We start from the raw sequence: 24,094 nt of genomic DNA on the forward strand, positions 1-24,094 counted from the left end.
TACTAGCAAATGTTACACTTTTAAAGATCGAATCGCTGATTCTCATAGTCTACCTAACTCCCAAACTACATTTCTAGGTCATCTCTCCTTCAGTCTCAAACCACAATAACCGCTTTCTATATCACTCTATCCCTCTCAGACATCATGGTCTATGCCGCCATCTTGATTTTTAAAAAATGTTTTACACATTTGGAAGTGAGCACATCTTGAAAACCTATTTGTTCTTATTTTAAATTCTACGACCAACTATTTGGATGGATAAAGCCTATTATTAGATTTTATAAGCTATAATGCCGATCCCTTATTAAGTCATAATTGGAAACAGAATGGAAATATTAAGACTTGGAATTAATTATTACAAAGGAAAAGTCGCAGTTCATATTAAAAATGGTTAAAAATTCATTTTTCGGAAATTGTATCAAAATTATTTAGTCACTATTTTTTTTACCGCCAAAAATAAGCAAGTATCAAAACCGTGAAGTGTTTTACAAAACGCATAATTATACAAACATAAAGATGCCGTAACCTAATTAATATTTAGTGACGCATTCAACCATTAAATGGCCACTGAGTGCCCATTTTAGTTAAGATTTTGAGTTTTGAGTGACCAATTAAAGACATAAGTTCGGTTAGACATAAAAAATCGCAAACTGTACAATCCGTAATCAAAATTGGCTGTTACTATCAAGTTATCCATTTGTATCTTCCTATATATAACTATACTTATATCAGAAATTGTGCAAAACTCGAAACAGAAAGCCATATAGAGTTATCTATTTTCGATCTCTGACAAACTCAATCGATAAGTGGCCACTAAGGACGTCCTTTAAAGTAGATTTATTATGATATATCTACACTACGGAAAACGGAAAATCCTCAATATCAAAATTTCAAGACTTCGCCATTATTATAAAATATGCTTTTGCTGAAAAAGCGGCATTTTAACTATAAAGCTAAGCTTCTAAAACTTTAAAAGATCGATGGACAAGCGTCTTATAAAAATTGACGCGTCATTACAAAATGAGTACCAAAAAATACTATCCAATATATTGGTTATATTGTAAACTAACGAACGTTATTTAACAATTTAACCAATGTCAAAGTTTGTCAGTAGAAAAGTGTCTAGATTTTGTTATTTATGTAAATAGGAAATTTAGTGATGTTCCAAAGTTTCAAGATGCGTTCAGAATTATTTTTGTCATAATTTTTTTTTTTTTGTAGCTATAATTTTACTGTGAATTCAATTTTTTTTAGGTAGACCAACCATTAATATGCAAAATATATTGACAGTTATGCTATATAAATGTCGCACTGGGACTTTTTTTATGATCTTATAAAAGAGTCTTGTATTCATATTTATTCTAAAAAAAATTATTAGTTGTCTGAATGTTTTGTCAAATAAGCGCATCGTGCGATCGCTTAAGCTAAAAAATTGTTTTTTTTTTTAAATTGTCATAGCAAAGTTACGTTTCATGGAACTAATGTTAGGCTTATTTTTTAGCGATTTCATCGAGACTTGAGAGTGGAGACTTGGCTATCATTGTGAGAGATCTGAAAAGAAAATATTAAATATTAAAAAAATATACATTAATCAATTATTCCGTGGAAATTATGTTTATGCAGTTACTTTTAAATTATTAATTAAAATTAAATGAAATTTAAAATGTTATTTCAATTTTATCTATCAATATTGTAATTAAATCTTTTTGTTTTTATTTATAAAAATATGATCATCATGATTTTTTGTTTCTGGAAAATAGTTGAATTAATTTTAACAAAATTATTGCAACAAATTTATATTTAAATATTTAATAACTATATAATTCTAAACGTAATTTCCACTTAGATAAATTGATTCAAATCGAAACTCTCTCCATGCTATATAGTATACCAATCAGCAATTCAAATGAAACCATAACAAAATCAGATAACATAATCATGACCAAAAGATAAAAAAGCAATGTATAAATCCATAAATATATTGCAAAATATATATAAAAAGCTTTAACTATATAAATGTGTACCTATTTGTCGGTCTTGTCTCGCGAGTGACTTAAACAATAGCAGCTGCAATAACAATCATTACTTTAGTTTTCTTTTTTTTATTTCAGCAGATTCAAAATTAAACGTATAATATCTTTGACGAGTCTCAAAAAATCAATAAGAAGCGATAAAGAAAGATCATAAACATTGAAAACATATCGTAGAGTTAAAGAAATAAAAGCCAATTTCGAATGAGAAGACTTAAGTTCAGTCAAATTAGCGAAATGAGCTGATAATAAGCTGAATTTTAGTACACAATATACCTTCTTAGTGTCTCGAACAATATGTTTTACGACGCGGACACTAATATAAGAATTTTGAAACAACCTTAAAAAATCAAAAATGAAGGTATATTTGAAAATTTAGCTTATTACCAGCTTATGCAATCTGACTAAACGAACTATAAAAGTTCAAAGTACCTCCTCTGAGCGGGTGTAGGTGGTGAGGGATGAGTAGTCGGTGGTAGAGACGCGGGGCAGCTGCCTGACAACTGCGACGGACCTTCCTCTTCTTTCTTCTCACCTGCAAATAAAATAAATAATATCAAGTATAAAACAATTCAAGCAAGTCAAGAACACATCAAGAAATGCTTAGTTACTTCTTTCTAAGAGGCAATAAATTCAGAACTATAGACAAAAAATATTAGGATTAATAAACAAATGAAATACATATTAAAAGATTTTTAATTAAATCATTAAAGAATATTAAATTCACCATTTTAGTTAAACAAGGATATCTGGCCGGTGACAAAGGCGCTGATATCGCAGTTAATTCTGTCACAAAGTGTATAAAACCTACTTAGACAGAGAAAATGCTATAAAAGAAAAAATAAAAGACAGGTACAATAAGAATCTTGTGACAGTTTTTCACATTGACAGGATGGCCCTAGGGAGCGGTCATCATTTAGTTTGACTTAAGCCCACCACGTCAGTAAACGTTGGGGACTACAACTATAGTTACTGCTGTGGCACCTAATTGACACATGTTATTGTTTCTAGGGTCTAGGCTGTTGGTAACTGTTGTATGAACCTCACCTCTCAATATTGGTGTATCTCCGATATAAAAAGTGGGTGCTGGTGCTTCAACTGTAGCTTCCCGCACTGAGCTGTCAGCGCTGACTGCGCTCAATGTGTCAGTACTATCGAACATTATTGTACGCTCCTTCGCCTTTGGTATACGTCCGTCTGAATCCTAAAACACAATATAATTATTACTTGTTCAGTTTTGGGTTGTTTACTATAAAAATTTGGTCAGAGGTAAGTTGATGGATATTTCATTTATGATATTGCCGATTAATTCGACTACTCGATTTCGAAATAATTAATATTCGATCCACGAATGTTAGTTTTCCTTTATTGGTCATAAAAAACATTTATATTAAATGTTAAAAAAATCGAAACATTCCATATTTTTATGACTACCGCCTATTTAGGAAAGTTTACTTCTTATCGAATGTTTAGTTTAATGTGGATGGATATTAGTTTGAAGGTATCTCCGGAAAGGCTCAAAGGATCTTGATGAAATTTGGCACAGATGTAGAACACAGTCTGGAGGACATATAGACTACTTATTACTTTTTTTTAATGCCGCGTGGACAAAGTCATGGGCGACAGGTAATCATTTATAAAATTCGATGTAAAATTGACTTAAATAAAAACGTGTCTACACGTTGAAGTAAGTACCTACCAATTTCTCTGTTTCGGTTTCTGGTTCTTGTACTTCATAATCATGTGAATGTTGTTCGCTGGACTGGTATTCCAGACTTTCCACCTGCACGGCGGTGATGGGGTCCATGGTGTCGAGTGACGAGACCATAGTGTTGGACCCTAGAGGGCGTACCGCTGTTATCTCTATGATTAGTATCAAGCTTGGTGGGATAGCAATATGTTAATATAGATTATATCAAATATATGATTATATAGAATTTTATATCCAGAAATTTAACACAACTTTGTGAAAAAATTAATAAATTAAAGATGATAATTTTGATGTTCGTAACGTAATAACTTATTAACTGCTGAACCGATTTATTTCTTTATTTTTTTTCATCATTGCAATACTGAGTAGAACTTTCTGGATACAAAATCGTTCACTATATAATAAGCGAGGATGGTAGCATAATTTTGATTTCAAATAATAAATAGACAAAATATGATTTAATATAATATGAAATATTTTTATTTAAATAGTTAAATTATACACGCATTAATTTATTAGTCGATTGTTAGTTTTGTTAAAGCATATTTTTAATTAGTTGCCAATTTATTTATGATGTCAGAATGAAGAATGGTATTACAAACGGTTCTTACCTCCAGAAGTGAGGCTGCCCGTCATAGGTGTGTCCACCTCGTAGTTGAATGTAGCTCGAGTAGCGTTAGAACTTGTCGCCTCCAGACTGTCAGTGCTGCCCAGCATTAGGTCTGCTCGTGCTCTGTGGATCAAAGTATTTTTTAACTCATGGCTTCTCCCAGTTATTTTACTTTTTTACTTGAATGCTAACCTGCTAAAACTGCCAGAAGAACTCAGCTCTTCATCTTGACAGCTCCAGGAACCGCTAGCAGGATCTGTAAATTGTTTGCCAGAGAACGAGCTGTGAGCCACCGACCTCCCGGAGGAGGGCGATAGCTCACGTATGCCGCTGCCTTCGCGCATAAACTCTAAATCCTCCGGCTTCTCCGAAGACGTTATAATAGTCTGATGTGTCACAGTTACGGTCTCCCCCCCGGAGTGCTTTTCCATCACAGTCATTAAACTGTCCATTTCCGAAGGCTGAGAAGCCAAGGACGATGACATCTCTGACCCTAAAGACATGCAGCCGTCATCATAATGCATAGATCTCGATGGAATGTCAACAGCGCCCTCGTTATCAGTACTCGAAACGGTCTCTGATACTTTTTTTCCATCGACAAATCTTTGCTGTATGACTGTTGTTGTTCGTACGACTTCAATAACGCCGCCGCTTTCCGAAAACGTTCTCGAAATAGCCTGAAGCTGCTTCTGTTGACGTTTAGCTTTTTCCTCTTGGTCTAAAATTTTCATCATCTCCTCGCAATCTCCAGGTATCGACTCCGCCGACCCGTCACTCGGAGCAGCGGCGCACACAAAGGCTGAGGATTTGGTACATTCCTCTACAATTTCTTCAGTTTTATCTTTTGATGTCTCAGGTTCAGGTTCCGGCACGAAAAATGCGCCACGGTCGTCATGTTTTTTGACAGTTATAATTTTTGGTACGACTTGTTCTTGCATTCTTTGCTCTAGGGCTAATTGTTGGTCAATTAACTTTCTAATTGCCGCTGAATCAGCTAAGAGACGTTGTGATGGACTACCGTAGCTACCAATTTTTTGAGACGGGCTTCCTCCTTTCTGAGACGGGCTTCCAGATTTTTGTCCCGGACTTCCACCTTTTAGAGGTGGACTACTGTCCGAACTACTGCTATAAGAACGCTTCTCTTGTTCTAAGAAGCTACCAGTGGCTACCTTCGGATCGGCTTGTAACAAAGCTTCTTTCTGCTTAGCTAGAATTTCAGCTTTTAAAGCTTCCAAGCATGCAGATTCTAAACCCTCAAATTCTTTAAGACTCGACACGGATATATCATCACCTTGACTTCTACTGAGAATATATCGCCGCGGTAAAGATCCGTTTAAGGAATCTTGAGACGACGATGAATGTTGCTGATATTGCTCCATTAAAGCTCTTTCGAGGTTCTCAAATTCTTGCAGTGAACTGATAGATATGTCATCATTTTCTCCGCGTACTCTGAATCTTATTCGTGAAGCCATTTCGGATTCTGATAAACTTCCGTACGAATTTCTAAAACTACCGTAACTACCAATAGATTCTTTCTGAGAACTCAAACTTCCAATCCTACTAGCATCAAAATCGGTCATTTCCTCTTCTTTAATATCTTCCAGGGGTATTCGTTCATAATCATACCTTGGGTCTCCTTCAAACTGCATTTGTATCCAACGTTTACCGGCTTCGATTTCGGCTAATTCTTGCGCTTGCAGCTTCTTTTGCTCTATTTCAAATTGGAGTAGTTCCTCGTCAGATAAAGAACCAGAAGCACTGCTGCTGTCTTGTTTCTTTGCAGTTTTTGATAAGTATTCCTCGACTTCCACGTCATGTCTTTTAACATATTTTTGGGAGACTATTTTAACGCTTTTCCCCTCCGGATCTGTTTCTTGAGCCTCCTTTGCTACCTCTTCTATTACCACGAAATCATCCATTTCACTTGGTTTGTCAACCATTTCAAATTCATCACTGGTTGGCGATTCTTGTTCCTTTTCGTAAGTTCGTAATGTTTTATCTTCTGTTGTAACCACTAATTCGGATCTACTGCTTTCGGTTGCGAAATCAGATTTCAATTCAGGTGCTTCGGATATATCGTAAATATCGTCTAAGACGTACTCTCGGCCATTTTCTGTGGATAATGAACTTTGGCTAGGCGCAGACAACGGTGTATGTGGAGTCGATATATGTTCATGTGTTTTTAAGCTAGATGTGGAGCTTTGTTTGCTTTCCAATTGACATTCAGATTGCATTACTGTAGATTTTTCTGCTTTTGTTTTAGGTACTGAAGAATCGCTTTTTGATTTCGATATTTCATCGTATTGCTTCGTACCAACAGGTATTATTTCAGCATCAACGTCAACAAGTTCTCTTTGACTCGGTGGCTTTTCCGTAATAGGAAAAGGTACTACACTGACATCTTGCACAGTCTTTTTTACGCACTCTTCTGTGATTTCAATTTTGTCAGCCTTTTCTATTGGTACACTCTGTACTGTTTGAATCACAGTTTGGGGTATAAGTACATCGTCAGTGTGTTTTGTTTGTGAATTGATACTCCCCAATTTCTCAATTTCCTCAAATTCTGAAGATCCTACGGGTATTATTTGACTATCAACATCTACTAACTCCCTTTGAGGTTTATCGATCTTTGTCACAGCAAAAGGTATTGCTTCGTCTTTTGTAGTTGATTCTTTTACAATCATTGGTTCTTCCAAGTCTTCTTCTTTGTTTATTTCAGATTGTGATATAGACGAAGATATATCTAATTTAGAAATAGATGAAGACAAAATTTCATCAGTCTTTAGTTGACTAGAAATAGTAGTATCTGACCCGTCTTTATCCTTTATTGAAAAATCTTCAAGCTCAACGCTTTCAGATGTTCCATCTAGAGGAAAATGTTCTGGAATCATTTCTTTTGGTTGAAACCGCATTTCATGTGATCTTTTCATTTTGCCTAGTGTTTCAATACCATCAACTTTATTTTCCTCGTCATCACCTGACACATCCTCATCACTTAATTCCTTTGTTTTTAAAACCTGTTCTTTTTCTGTTTCATGAAGAAATTGTTCTACATAGGTACTACTTTCCATCAATTCTTCTTTAAGTTCATTAGCTGACGGAACTAAAGTTTCAGATGCATCCGAAATATCAATACTCGCTACGTGACTCGACCCATCAGAGTCTAGACTTTTCATGCTGTCTCTTGAAGCAAGCGAACTTCCTGCTGTAAAGTAATCTTTTGAAGTCCTGAGTGATTGGGAAGAGACGTCATGACTTGTAAGTGCAGTTTCAAATTCAGTACCACTCTGAGCCGTTAACATGACCTCGATATCCGAAGATAACGGTCTACTCTCCGAGTGTTCAAAACTTTGATAGTGACTTTCGCCAGAGCTGGACCATCCTTCAATTTCAGATGCTGAGCGTCTTTCAACCACACCCAATTTACTTGTTATATGTTTGTGAACTCGCAATTTTACTTCCGGACTGCCTTTCGAAGAGCCGTCGCGGTCAGAAAATCCGATTTCACTTTCAGTTTCTAAAATTGAATGAGGACCGCTATCCGATTTTATTGACAAGTCTCCAGTATCAAGTGGTGGGCTAAATTCTTTTATCTGAACAGTTTCTTTTTCTTCTTCTGACGGAAAAGTCTCATCTTGAGAGCTCACTTTATGTGAGATGCTATCGGATTTTTGACTGTCTAATAATTTATCTTCCTTATCAAGAGCAGTTACAACTTTACATGAATCTTCGGTGTGGTGAGGCTCTTCTGTGATAACATCAGGCCTCTCAGGACTTATTAGTATTTTGAATTGAAATTCAGAGGGCGATTGCTTATATTTACTACTCCCATCACTTTTTTCGCTAATAATTTCGACTTGTGCTGCTTCAAGAGACTGCTTGACTTCATCTATAGTTTTTTCCAAAACTGATAAGTCAGTGAGTGGTTGAGCAGACATCAACGTGTCATAGTCAACCTTTTCTGTTTCAAGTTTCAGTGCATGAAACTCGGCAGAAGAGAGATCAGTGTCATATCCACTACTGCAAATGTCTTCGAGACTTTTTTCTTTAACTAACTTAATTTCCTCCTTTTTCTGATCTGTCCCAGTCAAATACGCAGAATCTCCTTCGGTTGAGAATTCAGATGGTTGTAATGTTTCTGCACTTACAGTAGAATCCATAGATTTTTGCAGAATTTCACCATCATGGGACTCAAGTGATTTAATCATATATTCAGTATCCACGCTTTCACTTGACTTCATCATTAAATCTTTGGTTACGGTAGTCGATTCTTCCCATTCTGTGCGTTCTGTTTCGATAACATTTGGCATTAAATCCATTTTTACAGACTTAACAAATTGTTCACTTTCTAAAACTTCCGTAGGTTTGATTTCAATTTTAATGTCACTCTTAGGGCTTTCAATAGAACTTTCACCTATATCTTGTTTAGCGCTCGTTGGTTCAGTATCTCCCATAACAAACGAATCAGTTTTGTGTAGAGATACTTCTAATACTTGATCTTGAATTTGATATTGTTGTAGCTTTATCGGTGATTTACTTGGCTTTTCCTTTTTGGGAGTTTCTCCGGTTTTATCATCGTGTGGTAAATCAGGTACTACTTCTGATTCAGAATGAGTATCTTGACTCCCTGTTCGACTAAATGAACTTTTGATGGGTGACGTTGAAACTTTAATTTCTTTAATAAAGTCTACTTCGTACACTTCGTTATCTTTTTTGAAAGACTTAGATTTACTTCTTGGGCTCATTTCAGATGAGTCTTTCTTATCGGCTGAGTCAGTTTTAAAACTTGGTGCATGAGAGGCATCAGAACTGAGGTCGTCGTGTTCTTTACTTTCAATTACAGATTCTTCTCTATGGTGTTCGACTTTCGAACTTACCACTTTTCCCTTTTCAGAAATCTCTGTGGTTGAAACAACTTCATCTTTCTCAACAATTTTTAAAGATGAGTCAACAAAAGCTATTTTCGATCTATCATCTGATTCCTGAATATCTTCTAATTCTCCTGGTTCAGTAAAATATTCCTTGCCCCACTGTTCATGTGACATTTCCCTTTCAGAAATTTTAACTTCCTGTTTTTTCTTAACAGTCTCATCTTTCAGAGCAGTCATTTTTTCTTCCGATTTCGTCTGTCGACCAGTGTAAAGACCTTGTTCGGTAAATTCTCTCTCTACTTTTACAATATCGGTATCATCTGTGCTTTTAAAAACAGTTTTCGTTTCTACATCGGATCTTTTAGCAGAAGCTTCATGTGCCTTTTCTAACTTTTTTTCTGAAGTTTCAGTTTGATCGCCTTCTTTTTTCACAATAGATTTTTCTTTTACTTCATGTTCTTGACCTCTTAATTCATGGGTAGTTTCAGTTTTAATTACAAGTGAATCATCATCGGAAGAAGACACATGCTTGGTTTCCGAATAAAACTCTTGTCCGGATATTTTTCTTGTTTCAGTTTCTTTCTGAGTTAAGATTGTGCTGAATTCTTCCTGTGTTGCTCCAAGTTTTGTGACCATATCAGACATGACAGCCCCAGGATCAATATTTTGGAATTTTAATTCCGCACCTTCGACAGTTTTATGAACAGACGAAGATGATGTTGAGGTTTCAATTACAGATGTAGAGTAAAAGTTTTCCGTTGGAATTATTTTATGCATTTCTTCCATTTTAACGGCGAGTTGTTCCTTTTTTATTTGATCTATTACGTCCATACTCTTTTCGATAGTACGATCGACTAATTCTACTGCACCGCTTGTTATTGTCGGTTGATCGACATTCACAAAGGATAAGTTATCAGCGAGATGTTTGATCGGAGATTTAGGTCTGGCGGCTTCACTTAGTACTTTCGACGCTTCAGTTAATATTCCTGCAAGTAGAAAAAATGCCAGTGTGTAAATTGTTTATAAGAATTAGTTTTTTTTCTCATACATTTACTTTTTAACCTAAATATATACAATGTCAATTCGAAGACGGTTCGGTAACTTAACAAATATTTATAAACATATATTTACGTTAAAAATATCATAAAGTTTCTTTCACCAACGTTGGAGCAATATGGTAAATGCAAGCGATATACATATACAGGTTACGCAAATATAATGGAGAAGGCAAAGACGAGTGCTAAGCTAATGTGAAAGTTATAATATGATAAACTAAATGAAGAAAAACGTTGAGATCAAAGCGAAACGTTACTCAAAAGTGAATCATAAAAAAACGTTTAAACAAAAACGGCGTAGTGATATTGTGACGGTAGTTATAGATTTGAAAGCGACAACAAATGATGATGTGTTTCTGCTGTAGGTTCACTTACCTAAAGCAACGTAAGGGCTCCGCAAGAAAGAAAGTAAAATTTACTGTGCTGATAAATTCTGGCAAAGTTTTGTGATATTTGCAAATAAAGACAATGTTTTACAGTTCCATGAGTTTATCTCGAATAGCTTTACTGACCCTACAAGGTTTACTTTTCTTGTAACTTTATTTTTCTTTAATTCACGTGTTAATGAAGACATGCTTTTAGCATAAAACAAATAGTGTGGCAAAAAAGGCTTTTTACGTAAGTCTATGAGTAAAGTTTCGCTATGACTCTACTTGCCACTACATTACTGAAGCTTAATAAGTTATGAGCGTTATGGTTGTAGGCAAAATTTTGAATATATTTTCAATTTAATTTATAAAAATAATATATAAATACATTCGTTGATATTTTAATGTTATAGAAAATGTTTTATTCCAATACGGTTTTTAGACGATTTTAGGGATAGTTTACTGACCACTTTGATGTGCTTCTGTTTCACTAAATAAGCTATCTCCCGCCGAGGATGCTCGTGGTGATTGTCTGTTTGCGTCCAAGAACGTAGTGTCGGAACCTGAATGTTTTATTACATTTTATTACCATTTATAATAAATTTATTAATCTACTATTTTCCAATAAAACATTTAACAATAAAAAAAAGATTCATCTAAATTGGATTATCAGTTAAGTTTTAAAAGTGCACATTTATAGACAAATTGAGAATCTCCTTCTTTTGAATTCGGTGAAAAAGTTAATGTCGACAGCACTATAGCGTGTTAGTATGATTCTAATAAGTGATTTATGAAATACATTAGCGTGTTCATGTATTACTGTCTATACGAGAACTATGCATTTGTTTGGTATAATACCAGTGTATGATAGATTACCTTTTAGATGCATTCCGGGTTGCTTGTCGCCAGTACTGTCATCTGACTTAGTTCTATCTTTTAAAATTAAATCGACTGGAGATGGAGGTGGAGTTTTCGAGAACTTTGATGCTAGATCTGTAAAATATACTCAATTATATAAATACCCAGAAAGTCTTATAAGTTTATAATTTGAGTATCTCTTGTATAATATAAAAAAGAGGTTAAAAGTACTTATACAATTTAAACTAATCGACATAATACATAAAATGTCTTATTTATAGGTGCGTTAGAAAATATGAATACTAAAAAAAAGAAAATTCGAGTAAATATGAATCCTAAAATTAAGGTGTATATCAACTTACCGTGTGTAACGTGACTGGAATCTATTCTTATCAAAGCGCCTGATGATATATCTTCTAATAGATTAGAACATCTTCTGTTAAGTTCTTTCATATCGGATGTATCGACCTTGCTTATATCTTCATCAGTTTTTCCTGATTCGTCTTTCTCCACTGCCTTTTGGATTTCTTTCTCATCTATTTGTTGTTGATCGTCTTTATCTTGTGCAGTACCTTGCACTACATCGATTTTATCTAATGTTATTGTTTTACCAAAAGAGTCCTGTTCGCTTAATAATTTACTTTCCGTCATAAATGACGTTCCTTGGGAAGAACTGGTTGATACCTTTATAATCTTTGACACTGATCTCTCTTCTTCTAAAAATTCCTTACTTATTGTAATACCTTCAGAAATATCCGAGGCTAATGTTTTAGACACATCAAATGACGAATGGTCCTCGGAAAATGTTTTTTCATCAATCGACTTAGACGATTCTTTAACGCTATCTATTGATGCTTTAGAGAAATCCTTAGACAGGTCAGCAGTAGAATCTTTAGATAGTTCATTTGTTGCGAAATCTCTTGAAGTATCCTTACTATCCATTGAAGACTTGGAATAATCTTTTGTTAAGTCAATAGACTTTTTAGATAAATCAGGAGTTAGTACTCTTTCATCTACTTGTTCTTCGAGCTTATATTCTTCTTTAGCTTCTAAAGATGTTTTAGATGAGTCTTTGACTAAATCTGCTCCACTCATTTTAGAGAAATCAGCAGATGTTCCATCTTCAACTACTGATTTTTGATCTTCATCTGATGATTTGGTCAACGTGGAAATAACTGTGGTGACAGATGATTCGGTTGTCGATTTAGATACGAATTCAGACCGCAATAGACTGTCAACGAAATGAGTTTTCTTAACGAATTTTTCTGACGATTTTTCCATTTCTGTATCCTGCATAGAAGTTCTTGAAGCGCTAGCTTCGGGAAATTCAATTTGAACGTCTTCCTTCTTAACTAAATCTATTGATTCAGGTATGTGTTCGTAACATTTATCTTCGTCGAGAAAATAATCAGACTGGAAAAAAATATAATTGAGTGACTTAAAGCAAAACATTAATTTCAAATAAAAAAAAATTGCTTACCTCTTTTTCCGGGAAATCATCTGCATCATCAAGTGAATCGGTTCTTAATTTCTTTGTATCGAAACTGGATGTAGGAATTTTCCCGTCTGCTTCGGTACTAGGTTCTATTATTTCTAGTACTTTAGCCTTATCCATATCTAAAACATAAGTTTAAATAAACTCATTGCATATTGATTTTTTATTATATATTATAATTATAGAAATCGTTTTTAAACCTATTACCTGATTCAGAATCCGTGTATATTTGCTCCTCAACTTCCTCCGGAGAACTCTGCACGGAGAATGTTCGCGGTTGTTTCTTTTTTGGTATAATCGCGATTTCTCCACTATCTCTTGACAAAGATTTCATTAAAGTTGGGCGATCCTTACTGATTTTAGTATCCATTATTAAAACTTGGGCATCTTCGGTATTCACTTTTTCTACTGTTTCTTCCGTAGATTTTAGATATCCTTCGACTGTAGTTACAGCTTCTTCAATAATAGAGTCTACAGAGACTTTTCCACTTATATCTTCTAATTCAGGTTTTTCGGTGTCAACCTGAACAATATATGGTTCTTCCACTGAAATATCGATATCTTCAGAAGCTTGCTTAATTATAATTTCTATATTGTCTGCCATTTGTTTCATCGCTGAATCAGATTTCTTTATCCCTGTTTTATCAGAATCTTCCTTCTCTATGCTAGTCCCTTCACCTGTTGATTGAATTGGTTTCGGTAATTCTTCTTCCATTTCAATTTCTGACTCTGCTATTCTTTCCAGCGAAATCGCGGGACTAATACAAGAATGTCGTCTTTCTTCTTTTTGTGGTACTTTTGCATCGTAGGATCGCTTTTCGCTCTCTACAATTTCTTTGGTTATTGTTTTGATATCTTTGTCTATGATAGGACTTCTAGTAGCAGATATTACGCTACTTTTCTGCGACAAATCTTCGATTATAGATTTCTCTTTTTCTTTAGAAGTGTCTGTTTTATCCTCTAAACTTGATTCCTCTGTAGATAACTCTTTTTCGTATTTGATATCTTTGCTTTCACTTAATATTTCAAACTTCCCAAGTGTATCGGTCCTTATTTTGCTCACATCGAATTTGCTGTCACTCACAGTTGTTTTTGTTTCTGATTGTTTTGTAATCGATGTCGTTATTTTTGGTTGTGTTGTAACATCTATTATTTGTGATGAAGTTATAGGTGCTGACTCTTTTACTGATTGGTCAGATATAATATCTTTTTCACGTGGTTCAACAGTTTTGGTTATTGTTGTAGCCATTACGGTAGCTTCGCATTTTAATTGTGCTTCTCGCTCATTATTAAGAAAATCTTGCACTAAATGTTTGTCGGATGGTAACCTGAAATTTAAAAATACGGTAAAATAAAGGTTCCGTGACCTAAAATACTACTTCTTACTACTACTACTACTTTATAAATACTTTTAATATTTCTAAGTCTTACCCCGATTCTGAAATATGTGGTAACTTATGTATATATTCAGTATGATCTTCAGGAAAACCTTCAACATCATCCAGTGAGTCGCCATGAGTCAACTTTGCAGGTTTTGTTGGTTCGCTTAATTTAACTGAAATGAAACAAAAAATATAATAGTAAATAATTTGTTAGTGTTACAAATTAACTGTTTATTTGCGATATATACCAGGAGATTCAACTTTCAAATCGTATTCTTTTTGATCAGACTTTTCTTTGGGTATATCAACGTGCGTTCCTTGTGTTGCTATATCGTCCTCAGATTCTTCAAATGTATAATCTCTTGATTCTGTGAGACTTTGGGCATCAGAGAGTCTCTTTTCATCTAAGCGTAATTCGCCGATGGAACCTGATCCCGCCGATGTAACAGATTGTCGCTTATCTGCCACTGCAACTAAAATAAAATATAGATATGTTTTAATTTTCTAATGTTCTGTTAGTAATCACAAGATCTTAAACAGAACCGGAAGAAGCTTTACACTGTGCGAGAAATGAACAACTTTCAAGTTTCTTATCCATAATAAACTTGTGGCAACTTCAATACCGAATTATTATTAAGATTAACTGTCTATTTTTATAAATACATTACTTGTACACTTTCTCATCATATTAATTGAATTTGCAACAGTATTAACAATTTATCATAATGGTAATTGTCTTAGGTTTAAAGATCTTTATTTCTCATAAAAAAACACAATGTTTCACTTACAATGAGAAAAATAAAAAAAGAAGTAGATATAACATACAGGCTTGCGGGTTAATACGTAATATAGATACAGAATATAGGATTAATATAAAACAAATAAATCTTAACACAACTATAGAAAAGAATCTAAATTGACAGGAATGACAAAGTTATATATGTAGGTAATATTGAGAGATTATTACAGTTCAGCGATGATATATGATTTAAGTTTATTTTTGAAAACATTAATACTGTTACAATTCTTTATCTCGTCTCGTCGTCTTCTGTTATTAGTTTAAAAAAATTATTTAAACCTTACCTTTATCCACTATTTCTTCTTTTTGAACGTGTGTTCTATATTCTACTATATCGGTACTCGTCATTGATTCCTTATATTCTTTTTCAGATTCCTGCTCCAACAGCCGTTGACCTTCCTTTGCGGCTTCTTCTTCAGACGAAGTCTTTTTATCAGTAACAGCGTCTTCGGAAGATATTCTATCTGAAATACCCTCCGATGATTTTCTGTCAGATATTTCAACTTCTCTACTGCTTTCAGATGAAATTTTGTCAGACGTTTCATCTTTTTCAAACGACTTTTCTATTTCTTCTGCTTCGGTTACAACCATTTGAAATTCTTGTTTAGGCTTTGGTGCGTCAATGTCCAGTTGTAAATCACTCAACTTTGTTATGGAAATAGACTCAGTTCTGGAATGACGTTTTGGAACAACCTTTTTAAAAACTACTTCAGTTTCTTCAACTTTGTCAGAGTCTGAATCTTTGCTATCCCTATGTAAAGCCTTTGGATCTATTTTAATAGCTGTAAATCCAATACTTTCTTCGAATTTCTCATCTCCAAAACCGCTGCCCGAGTCTGCAGTTTCCTCGTACTCCGCCCGTTCATCAAAATCAGATGAAGAAATTTTGGCCCTAAAATCTGATTGGTCTGATTTCAGAGATTCTGCTTCTGAATGACGTCGAGAATCAGTATGTTCCGAATCCTCTAAGGAATCTGAATAAATGCGTTTTGAGAAGAAACACTCTTGCACGGAATCATCTTCCGGAACTGTTTCAATAAATTGACGCGCTTTTGAACTTATAACTGGCAATTCCTTGGATGGCGATTTCTAAAAAATATGAAAGTATTAAGAATGAAGTATAAATACTCCAGCAGCTGCATTCATTAAAGACTGGGATCAAAATGAAGTACCTTTTCAGTGTCTTCAAGGATTGTTTCCGGCTCCGTTTTTACAACCTTAAGAACTTCTTCTTTAATTCTTGTTTCATCAATATCAGTTTCAGTGATTGTTGAAATCTTTTCTTCCATTTTCGAAGAGATCGTCATTTCTTTATCATGCACTGGTCGGTGTGCAGGACTTATCCCGACTTGGTCTTCTAAATCAGAAAACTGTGACGCTTCGTCCAATGAATCGCTTCTATGTTTCGATAATGCCTGAAATTAAAAGGTCAACAATGAAAAATTGAGTAAGCTCTTTTAGTAAATTAACTTTTTTTAACTAGTCAAAATTGTAACTGACCTTTGATTCTGTATGCGATATAAAACTGACGTCTTTTTCAGTACTCTGTTGTAGATCTGCTAAGGAATCTACTTTATCTATAGTGGATTGTACAGGAGAATCTTGAGAAATCTTGCGTGCTATAGAATCATGTAAGTCTGAACCAGTTGAATCCGTCTTAGTATACCTAGTTATATCAGATTTCGTGCTTGCTGTGGACTGTTGAGTATCCACCTAAAAAAAATAAACCAAATATGTACATTAAAGCAAGGACAACATGTTAAAAGAACGTAATTAAATCAATACTCACCTTTTCTGTTTGTTTAACAGAAACATCTTTTTGTTCTATGTCTTCTGTGATATCTTCTTCACTAACTTTACTCCTTAATTCTTGAGTTAATTGTTTTTCCAGCTTCATCTCTGAAATTACTATCCTGTCACCACCTTTTTTATCATCGTCATCTTTCTTATGTTGATCATCTTTGTCATGGTCTTTTTCAGGTTTTGTTTCAATTTTACCCCTCATGTCAAGATTTCCATCATCATAAAAAAGTTTTCCAGCACTAACTTTTGACTTCAGTTTGTCTTTTTCTACTTTAACTGTAGTTTGTGATTCAGTCTCCGTTTCTGAATCAGTGGACTTCTTTAGGAACTCGCTGTCTTCCTCAGATGAAACCTGCACCAGTGTCGAATCAGTTCTCATGGTTTTTGGGAACGGTGTAATTTTTTCTTCTTGTTTTGTTCTCGTGTCGAACTGTTGTATTGTTTCTTTTACCGACTTGACTGTCTCGACATGCCTCTCAGATTCAAATACTACTTTTTGAATAACATTTTCGCGAATATCAGTACTCGATATCTGCTTTGATTGTTCCCTAACGAATTCTTGAGTATATTCTATGCTTTGATCTTGCTCAAGGGTATGTTTTTTCAAAGCTTCCTTTGTAAGTTTAATAGTTTTCGTGGTGTCAATCGATGGTTCCTTGGAAATTTTGGACTCAAATGAACTAATTTTATCCCTTAATGTAGCTTCCGCCACGTCTTTCTCAGTATCCATAACAAGTTCTGGCGATTTATCACCGTCATCTAATTTTTCTTCGACTCTCGCACTATCTAACTCCTTTTGGGAAATTTCTTCTTTTGAAAATGAGTCAGTTTTTATGTCAACTATTTGTTTCGTCTCTACTGTCTCAACAGTAATAGATTTTCTCGGGGTGATGGCAACGTTGGAAAAATCTCCAGATGGGAACCTCATGGATTCGTTTCTCATATGTCTTTGTAAATGTTTAGGTGTTGGCTTGGCTGGTGACGAAGGATCGAATTTCCTAAATTGTTCTACATGACGCTCAACTTTTATTTCTTCGACTTTAGTTTCAACGTTTTCTTTCGGCTCTTCGAAATCTTTTTGTTCTTCCACAGTTTCGGGTGATGTTTTTGAACGTGTTCGTTCTGTTTTCGGTTCTTTATCTTTTACCTGCAATCAAGTATTTTATATTAATCAGTCCAAACAAAATTAGTTTAAAATTAAATACTCGTATATAAAGACTCAGGATTTGTTTTACAAATATTTAAAATATCATCAAACCTGCTGCTCGATATCGTGGAATTTCTTAATGTCCGGTTTTATTTGAGTCTTAATCTCGATAATTTCTTCGCGGATTTCTTTCTTTTGTTTCGAAGCTGGTATTTTGCTTGAACTGAGTTTTTTCGTAATTTGTTCTTTCCTTTCAGCTACGCTTCGTTTCACATCTGTAATTCAAGTCATGTTTAATTTACCTACATTTGTAGAATTATCTTAGTATGCTGTTACATCAGACATATTAAAAAATACAGTAATAAATTATATCTTACCTTCATCTTCTTCGCTTTCCTCGCTGGGTGTGGGAGTTCTCTCCACTTCACTCTTATCTACAATAGATTTCTCTTCAGGTGAATATTTAGCTTCGTCCTGGTCCACTTCAGATTCGTGACGCATCGCTTCTGCTATTTGGTTGTCGTCATAAATCCTTTCTTTTACTTTGTTGTCCTCTTCAGCTACGGCACATAGAGAATATGTTTAGCAAATAGAAAAATGTATGGGTTCATTTTCAAATTTAAGAATTATTGAAAATCATAAAACTCTTATGTTCTATATGTTTTACTATGCTATACTAGTTTTTGAAATAACATATATATATATCCCAAAATACCTTTATAGGCTTCGATTTCTTCAGATTCTTGTCTTTCTTGATAGATGTTGCGTTGGATACGTCTCTCATTGCTGTCATCTGACTGAGATGCGATAATATCGTCTCTGCCGATACGGCATAGTGCTAATTCTAAAGAATTATCTGCAAATTACAGATTGATTTATTATTTAACTTATTATTTTGTCATACTGTTGTTCCCATGATCGTTACCGATAATCCAAGGTAATAAGCATAATTTAAAAACTATGAGCATATGTGCTAACATACCCCAAATGCACTTTGCACTGCAGATTTTCTACAGTTTAGGAAAATGTGTGGATTAATTTCATTATGTCACAATATGACTCATGTATAATTTTACATTTAGTCTAATTTGCCTAGAATATAATACCTAGAGCCTTAGTTCCAGATTGCGTCTTCCATAACTTGAGCATAAGCTGTGCCTGTTCAGCGGCGGTGATGCGCTTGGCCTGTATCTGGTTAACTGTCGCTACACTCACGCCCAGCTCGTACGCCAGCGCTACCCAGTCTTTGCCCAGCAAGTTGCAGATGTCTTCCAATCTATAACAAGTATGTTACATTTGATTTAAGAATAAACTAAAGCTTGACTCGCTTCGCTTGACTGGATTAGAGTTTTCTTTAAGATTAACGTCTTTTCCTTTGTTATCTCTCATTTTATCTGTTGATGTCTGACAAAACTTAGCTTAAATTGAAATTTTTAGGCTGTTTGACTTATTTTTGCGATTCGTTTATCAGCAGATTGTCATAAGTGAAGTGAATTCTGAATCTGATAGCAAGGTTTATTACTTATATACAATTGGTCGCCGGTTCTAAAATCTATGTCATTGTGTTACCGAGGATCCCTCAGCCTCTGTCGCCAGATGAGCTCCTGGTCTTCTGTGCGGCGCGGTACTGCGTCATGCTGCACGGGCGATGTTCTCTCCACCGCTATGTCATCCGGCACCATTATGTTCAGGATTGCGATCTGGAAATTATCATCATGAAAATAGAAACTGCATCATTTTATTACCTAATTGTCACACTCAATAATCATTTAATGGTTATTTAAGCAACCCTTAGTATAGATTTAAAGATTTAAAATAAATAATGGTATAAACATTCTTTTTTTAACATATTTTGTATCAGAAATCCACTTTAAGGGACTGTCTTAATGACTCTGAGTTAAACAGAAAGCGGTCAGAGACTCTAATAGAAGGAGACAATCAAGCTAGAGTTGTTCTGTTATCAAGACATTTATGTCATGATTTAAACGTGTTACATTAATTTTTAATTATTACCGGGGCTGGAGAAGGTTCTCCTTTAGGAACCTTGGGGTCTCTCATGAACTGGCAGCGGCACATCGGCTCCAGGTCCTGAGTCTTGATCATCACCGGGAACGCAACGCGATTCTCCCTGAAGGCGCGGAACGGTATCGAAAGCTGCTCGCCGGACTTCGCAACCGGGACTAGGTTCCCGCCAAACTCCAAATATACCGGTTTACCTTCATGGACCTGAGAAATTTTAGATAGCGTTACAAAATTATAATAATTGATACATTGGCCAGTTTAAAGCAAATGTTTCACAGACTTAACAACGCAAGTAAAAATCTAATTAATTCAATTATTATGTTTTATGTTAGAAACCTTCCTTCCGTCATAAAATATCATACTTCCTTAAAGAATATTCCATATTTTCCACAAAAATCATGATTACCTCAACATCACGACTCTTAGCAACTTGTATGAACCGTTCAATCCTCTCCAAGGCCTTGTCCTCCTTGTCATCAGTGACGCAGAACATCCTCAGCTGCGCCTGGCATTCGTCAGTGCGCTTTGCATACACCACGAAACGTGCCATAAACGGTACGTGGATTGCCTCCCTACAAATGATAGAATATCGTTAAACTTTGCTGTTTTTTTTTTCAATTCGAGTATTAGCCTTTAATAATTGTTATTGATTATTCAAAGAAAACAGCTAGGAAGAACAGCTAAGAAGAAAATCTTATGCAACCTGTAAGCTAAATTATTGAAGTCTTAATAAAACTAAGTAGTTCTTATAATCTAAAATCACTTGAACTATAAATCTTCCGTGAAAAAATTGCAACACTTTCTATGTCAAAGTTTTTTTCATTCCTTACCTGTACAATTCAGTAGCCATTTTAGTAGCATCTTCAATATGACGACAATCGATCAACCAATATCTTGCAGAGACAGTCGTCGTGAAGGAGACGCAGTCGTTGACAAAAGTAAGGGGTGTGTTCTCAGTAACATCCTCCCAATGTGCGCGGTTCGTACCACCTGAAGTATACCTCATATCAAACTAACAGATCTAATAATTACTTAATTAGCTATGCAAATTAATAACTACGAGTACTGCCATTTTGTCAACAAAGCATTTATAAGATGTCTGTAGTCTTTTGCTGGTTTAATTGCAACAAAATTTCTTCTCTATGCATGCCGAAAGCTGGTCATTAAATTTTAATACAATTGAAATTTGAAAATTACGATCTACTTTACAAGGAATTAACTACGATACTACTAGTCGTATTCAAGACAGAAATGGATAGTTATAAATGTGTTAGATGGCCGCTTGCTCGGTTGCCATCTTATAATATATATATAAAACATTGAACACATAAACAAATTGATTCAAATCATAATGTGGACAGTTATTGAATTAAAGAAATAAAAATATATTGCAAAAGTAATTAAATAAATTAAAACTTATGTTTCCAAAACGGCCTATAGCAAACACACAACAAGCAAAGACATCACACAAGGAAACGAGAAAAAAAAATATTTTTTTATAAATTTAACTAACAAGAAATGTGACACGTGGCATATAGTGTTACTATTACCTGATAATCTTAGAGTAAGTGCTATATTTTAATAAAAAAAACAATGAATATAAACTTATATACGAATTATAAACAACAAATTATAATTTGCAGGTCTGGTTTTTCCAAAAAACAGATCTCTCGAAGGACACTCACTGAAATAATGAAACTGAAGTACTGACTGACCTAATCGGTGACATAGATAATATAGAGGTAAAATGAAAAGATGATGTGAAGAATAGAACTGATAGGCCGTTTTGGAAATAAACTTTGAACAGTACAAGCAAATTAATATAACTTTAAGGAACGTCTGTCGCAGAAATATGAAGTGATGATGAAAACGATGGTACACCGCAAATAATATCCTAAACTAGAAGATAAATTCGTGTTCTGTGATAGATTTGTTTTTTAATGTGCCAGTATTCGATTGATCTAAAAGATTGTTTCAAAATCTGTTTTTAAACCAACATTTACCAGTGTTACATCACAGTGCGTTAAATGTCCCAAGAATCGTTACATTATTTATGTTACAGTGTGATGGTGAATTATAAAGCGTAAAAAATTCAGCCCGTGCATAAAAAAGAAGAATGTATGATAAGCGAGAAATGGAAAGAAAGCATTCAAAAAATCGATAACAAGAAAAAAGAAAACTTTTCAGACATGACATTCGAAAAACAAAAAGCGCGTTGAAACATCTAAAACAAATGAATTGTGAAATTAATAAAAACAAAACAGGAAAGAATATTTAACGTGTAACTAAAACCGAGTTCAACCCTTTCTTTAACTTTACATGGAAAATTCTATATATGTTTTTTACCTTCGAGAGATCGTTTGCGAAAAACCCCTGTTGGTGAGAGTTCCATACGTGGGCCGCGATTAATATAGTTCCATACACGGTGAGCGTGCAACACACACAAACACACGAGAACAAAGACAATTTAGACACGACAAAACGCACACAGGGGCACGGCCCAGCTCTCAGTGTATTTGCTATAAGCGTACATCTCCTTTGTGTATTTTATGTTCCGTTGTTCAGTAAATCACTGTTTTACAGGCTGAATAACTACTCTAGACATTATCTGATCGACATGCTCATCCCTTTGTCTATATATTTAGAGATTTTTCTTTCTAAATTCGTAAACGTCTGTCAACTACACTATACTTTACAAAAGATAAAAAAGATACTATGATATAAGATAAATTACTATACGTAAAGATGTTTCCAATCTATAATTACACTATAGATGTTTGAAAACTATCGTCTACCAATGATGTCTTTCCAAATTGTAATATGTTAAACGAGTTGACTTTGAAATAATTGTTATTCTACATCGTGTTGTAATGGAATATAGGTTATACATAAAAAGTATATAAGCCTATTTATAAGCTTCATTTTACCTACTTTAGGCTGACTTACCTTTTGGCCAAGCTATCTTAGCAACGAATATAAGCCATAATCCATTGCAACACTTTAAATAATACCATTTAGATATTGGAAATGAAACTGTAATCAACAAATAAGATCATTTGGTACAGTTGAGAACGTTTATTTCCTACCCATTTCAACTAATGCAGTTAAGTTCAAAACAATTTGCTGTACTATTCTAAGTGAGAAGCGATTTTAATTCGCTGACTATATTCGTCTCCAATATCCGTAATGATTGGTAATAATAGATTGTAAGACAACGTACCTGATATGGAGCACAGTAGTCGAAGAGTTGGGGCTGAGGAGGTGCTGTACTGGTTGGTCATGCCCTGTGTATGAGGACGTGGAGCTGGCATGCTGAGGGTGATAGCCTTGTGGAACTTCCGTCTTCTAGGCTCAACGGTGACAACTGGTGACACCGCAACTCCTCGCCCGAGAAGTTTCGCTGTCAGTTCTGAATCTATGATTTGGGCCTGTCGAGTGAATTTTTTTGTTGTTTACTATTGAATTTGGACTATTAGTTGAAATATAATTTAATCGTTATGAGAGATTATTAACTTTACATGATTGTTTTTTAATAATTTACTTAATTATTTTTACTTTAGTAATCTTCTTGTGTTTAGATTCTTATTACGATTTCTATTTCTAATTTATGGATCTTTTAATTTGCTAAAACTGGGTTTAAAGTCTATCTGAATATCGACCTAAAATAATTATTACTTCTTTATTTTGACATGCCATTAATTCCTTACCAATGATAAATGTTTTATATAAAATGATACCAGAAAAGGTAAAAAACTTTTCTCAAAGACCAAACGTGTTTATACATATATGTGTGAAAATATTGTAATTTGGTGCAAATGTACAAAAATAACAAATGTAAAATAAAACAAAAACTTACCTTTTATAATCTCATATTACTTTTCTGGCTTCCATTTTTTCAAATAAAAAATATCAAAACACTAATGTGTATGACTCATTAGATTAG

General features: G+C 34.4%; 1 protein-coding gene across 1 annotated transcript; it reads right to left on the reverse strand.

Annotated features, from left to right (window-relative positions):
- Positions 1-1,415: 1,415 nt before the first annotated feature.
- On the reverse strand, positions 1,416-23,609 carry LOC106719996 (titin-like). Its single transcript, XM_014514531.2, has 26 exons — positions 23,372-23,609; positions 20,982-21,141; positions 20,558-20,723; positions 20,143-20,355; positions 19,699-19,829; positions 19,236-19,405; positions 18,845-18,985; positions 18,507-18,689; positions 18,241-18,404; positions 16,969-18,129; positions 16,680-16,892; positions 16,352-16,594; positions 15,464-16,268; positions 14,629-14,853; positions 14,430-14,553; positions 13,206-14,326; positions 12,984-13,120; positions 11,866-12,916; positions 11,522-11,638; positions 11,113-11,208; positions 4,544-10,208; positions 4,353-4,474; positions 3,730-3,869; positions 3,078-3,234; positions 2,463-2,565; positions 1,416-1,551 (listed from the first exon to the last, which is right to left on the reverse strand). Exons 1-26 carry the CDS (start codon positions 23,460-23,462, stop codon positions 1,491-1,493), a joined length of 12,960 nt encoding a protein of 4,319 aa, XP_014370017.2. The 5' UTR covers positions 23,463-23,609; the 3' UTR covers positions 1,416-1,490.
- Between the last annotated feature and the right edge of the window lie 485 nt (positions 23,610-24,094).

Source organism: Papilio machaon, chromosome 23 (genome assembly GCF_912999745.1).
Source record: "Papilio machaon chromosome 23, ilPapMach1.1, whole genome shotgun sequence".
NCBI lineage: Eukaryota > Metazoa > Arthropoda > Insecta > Lepidoptera > Papilionidae > Papilio > Papilio machaon.

Bases quoted from the DNA above. Each gene is read 5' to 3' on its own strand.
- LOC106719996 (XM_014514531.2), bottom strand. From the start codon at position 23,462: ATGCCAGCTCCACGTCCTCATACACAGGGCATGACCAACCAGTACAGC. The intron at 14,854-15,463 runs GTAAGGTTTAAA...ATTTTATTTTAG, and splicing joins AGAAGAAATAGTGGATAAAG to TTGCAGTGGCAGATAAGCGA. The intron at 1,552-2,462 runs GTACTTTGAACT...TTTTCTTTTCAG, and splicing joins CCTACACCCGCTCAGAGGAG to ATCTCTCACAATGATAGCCA.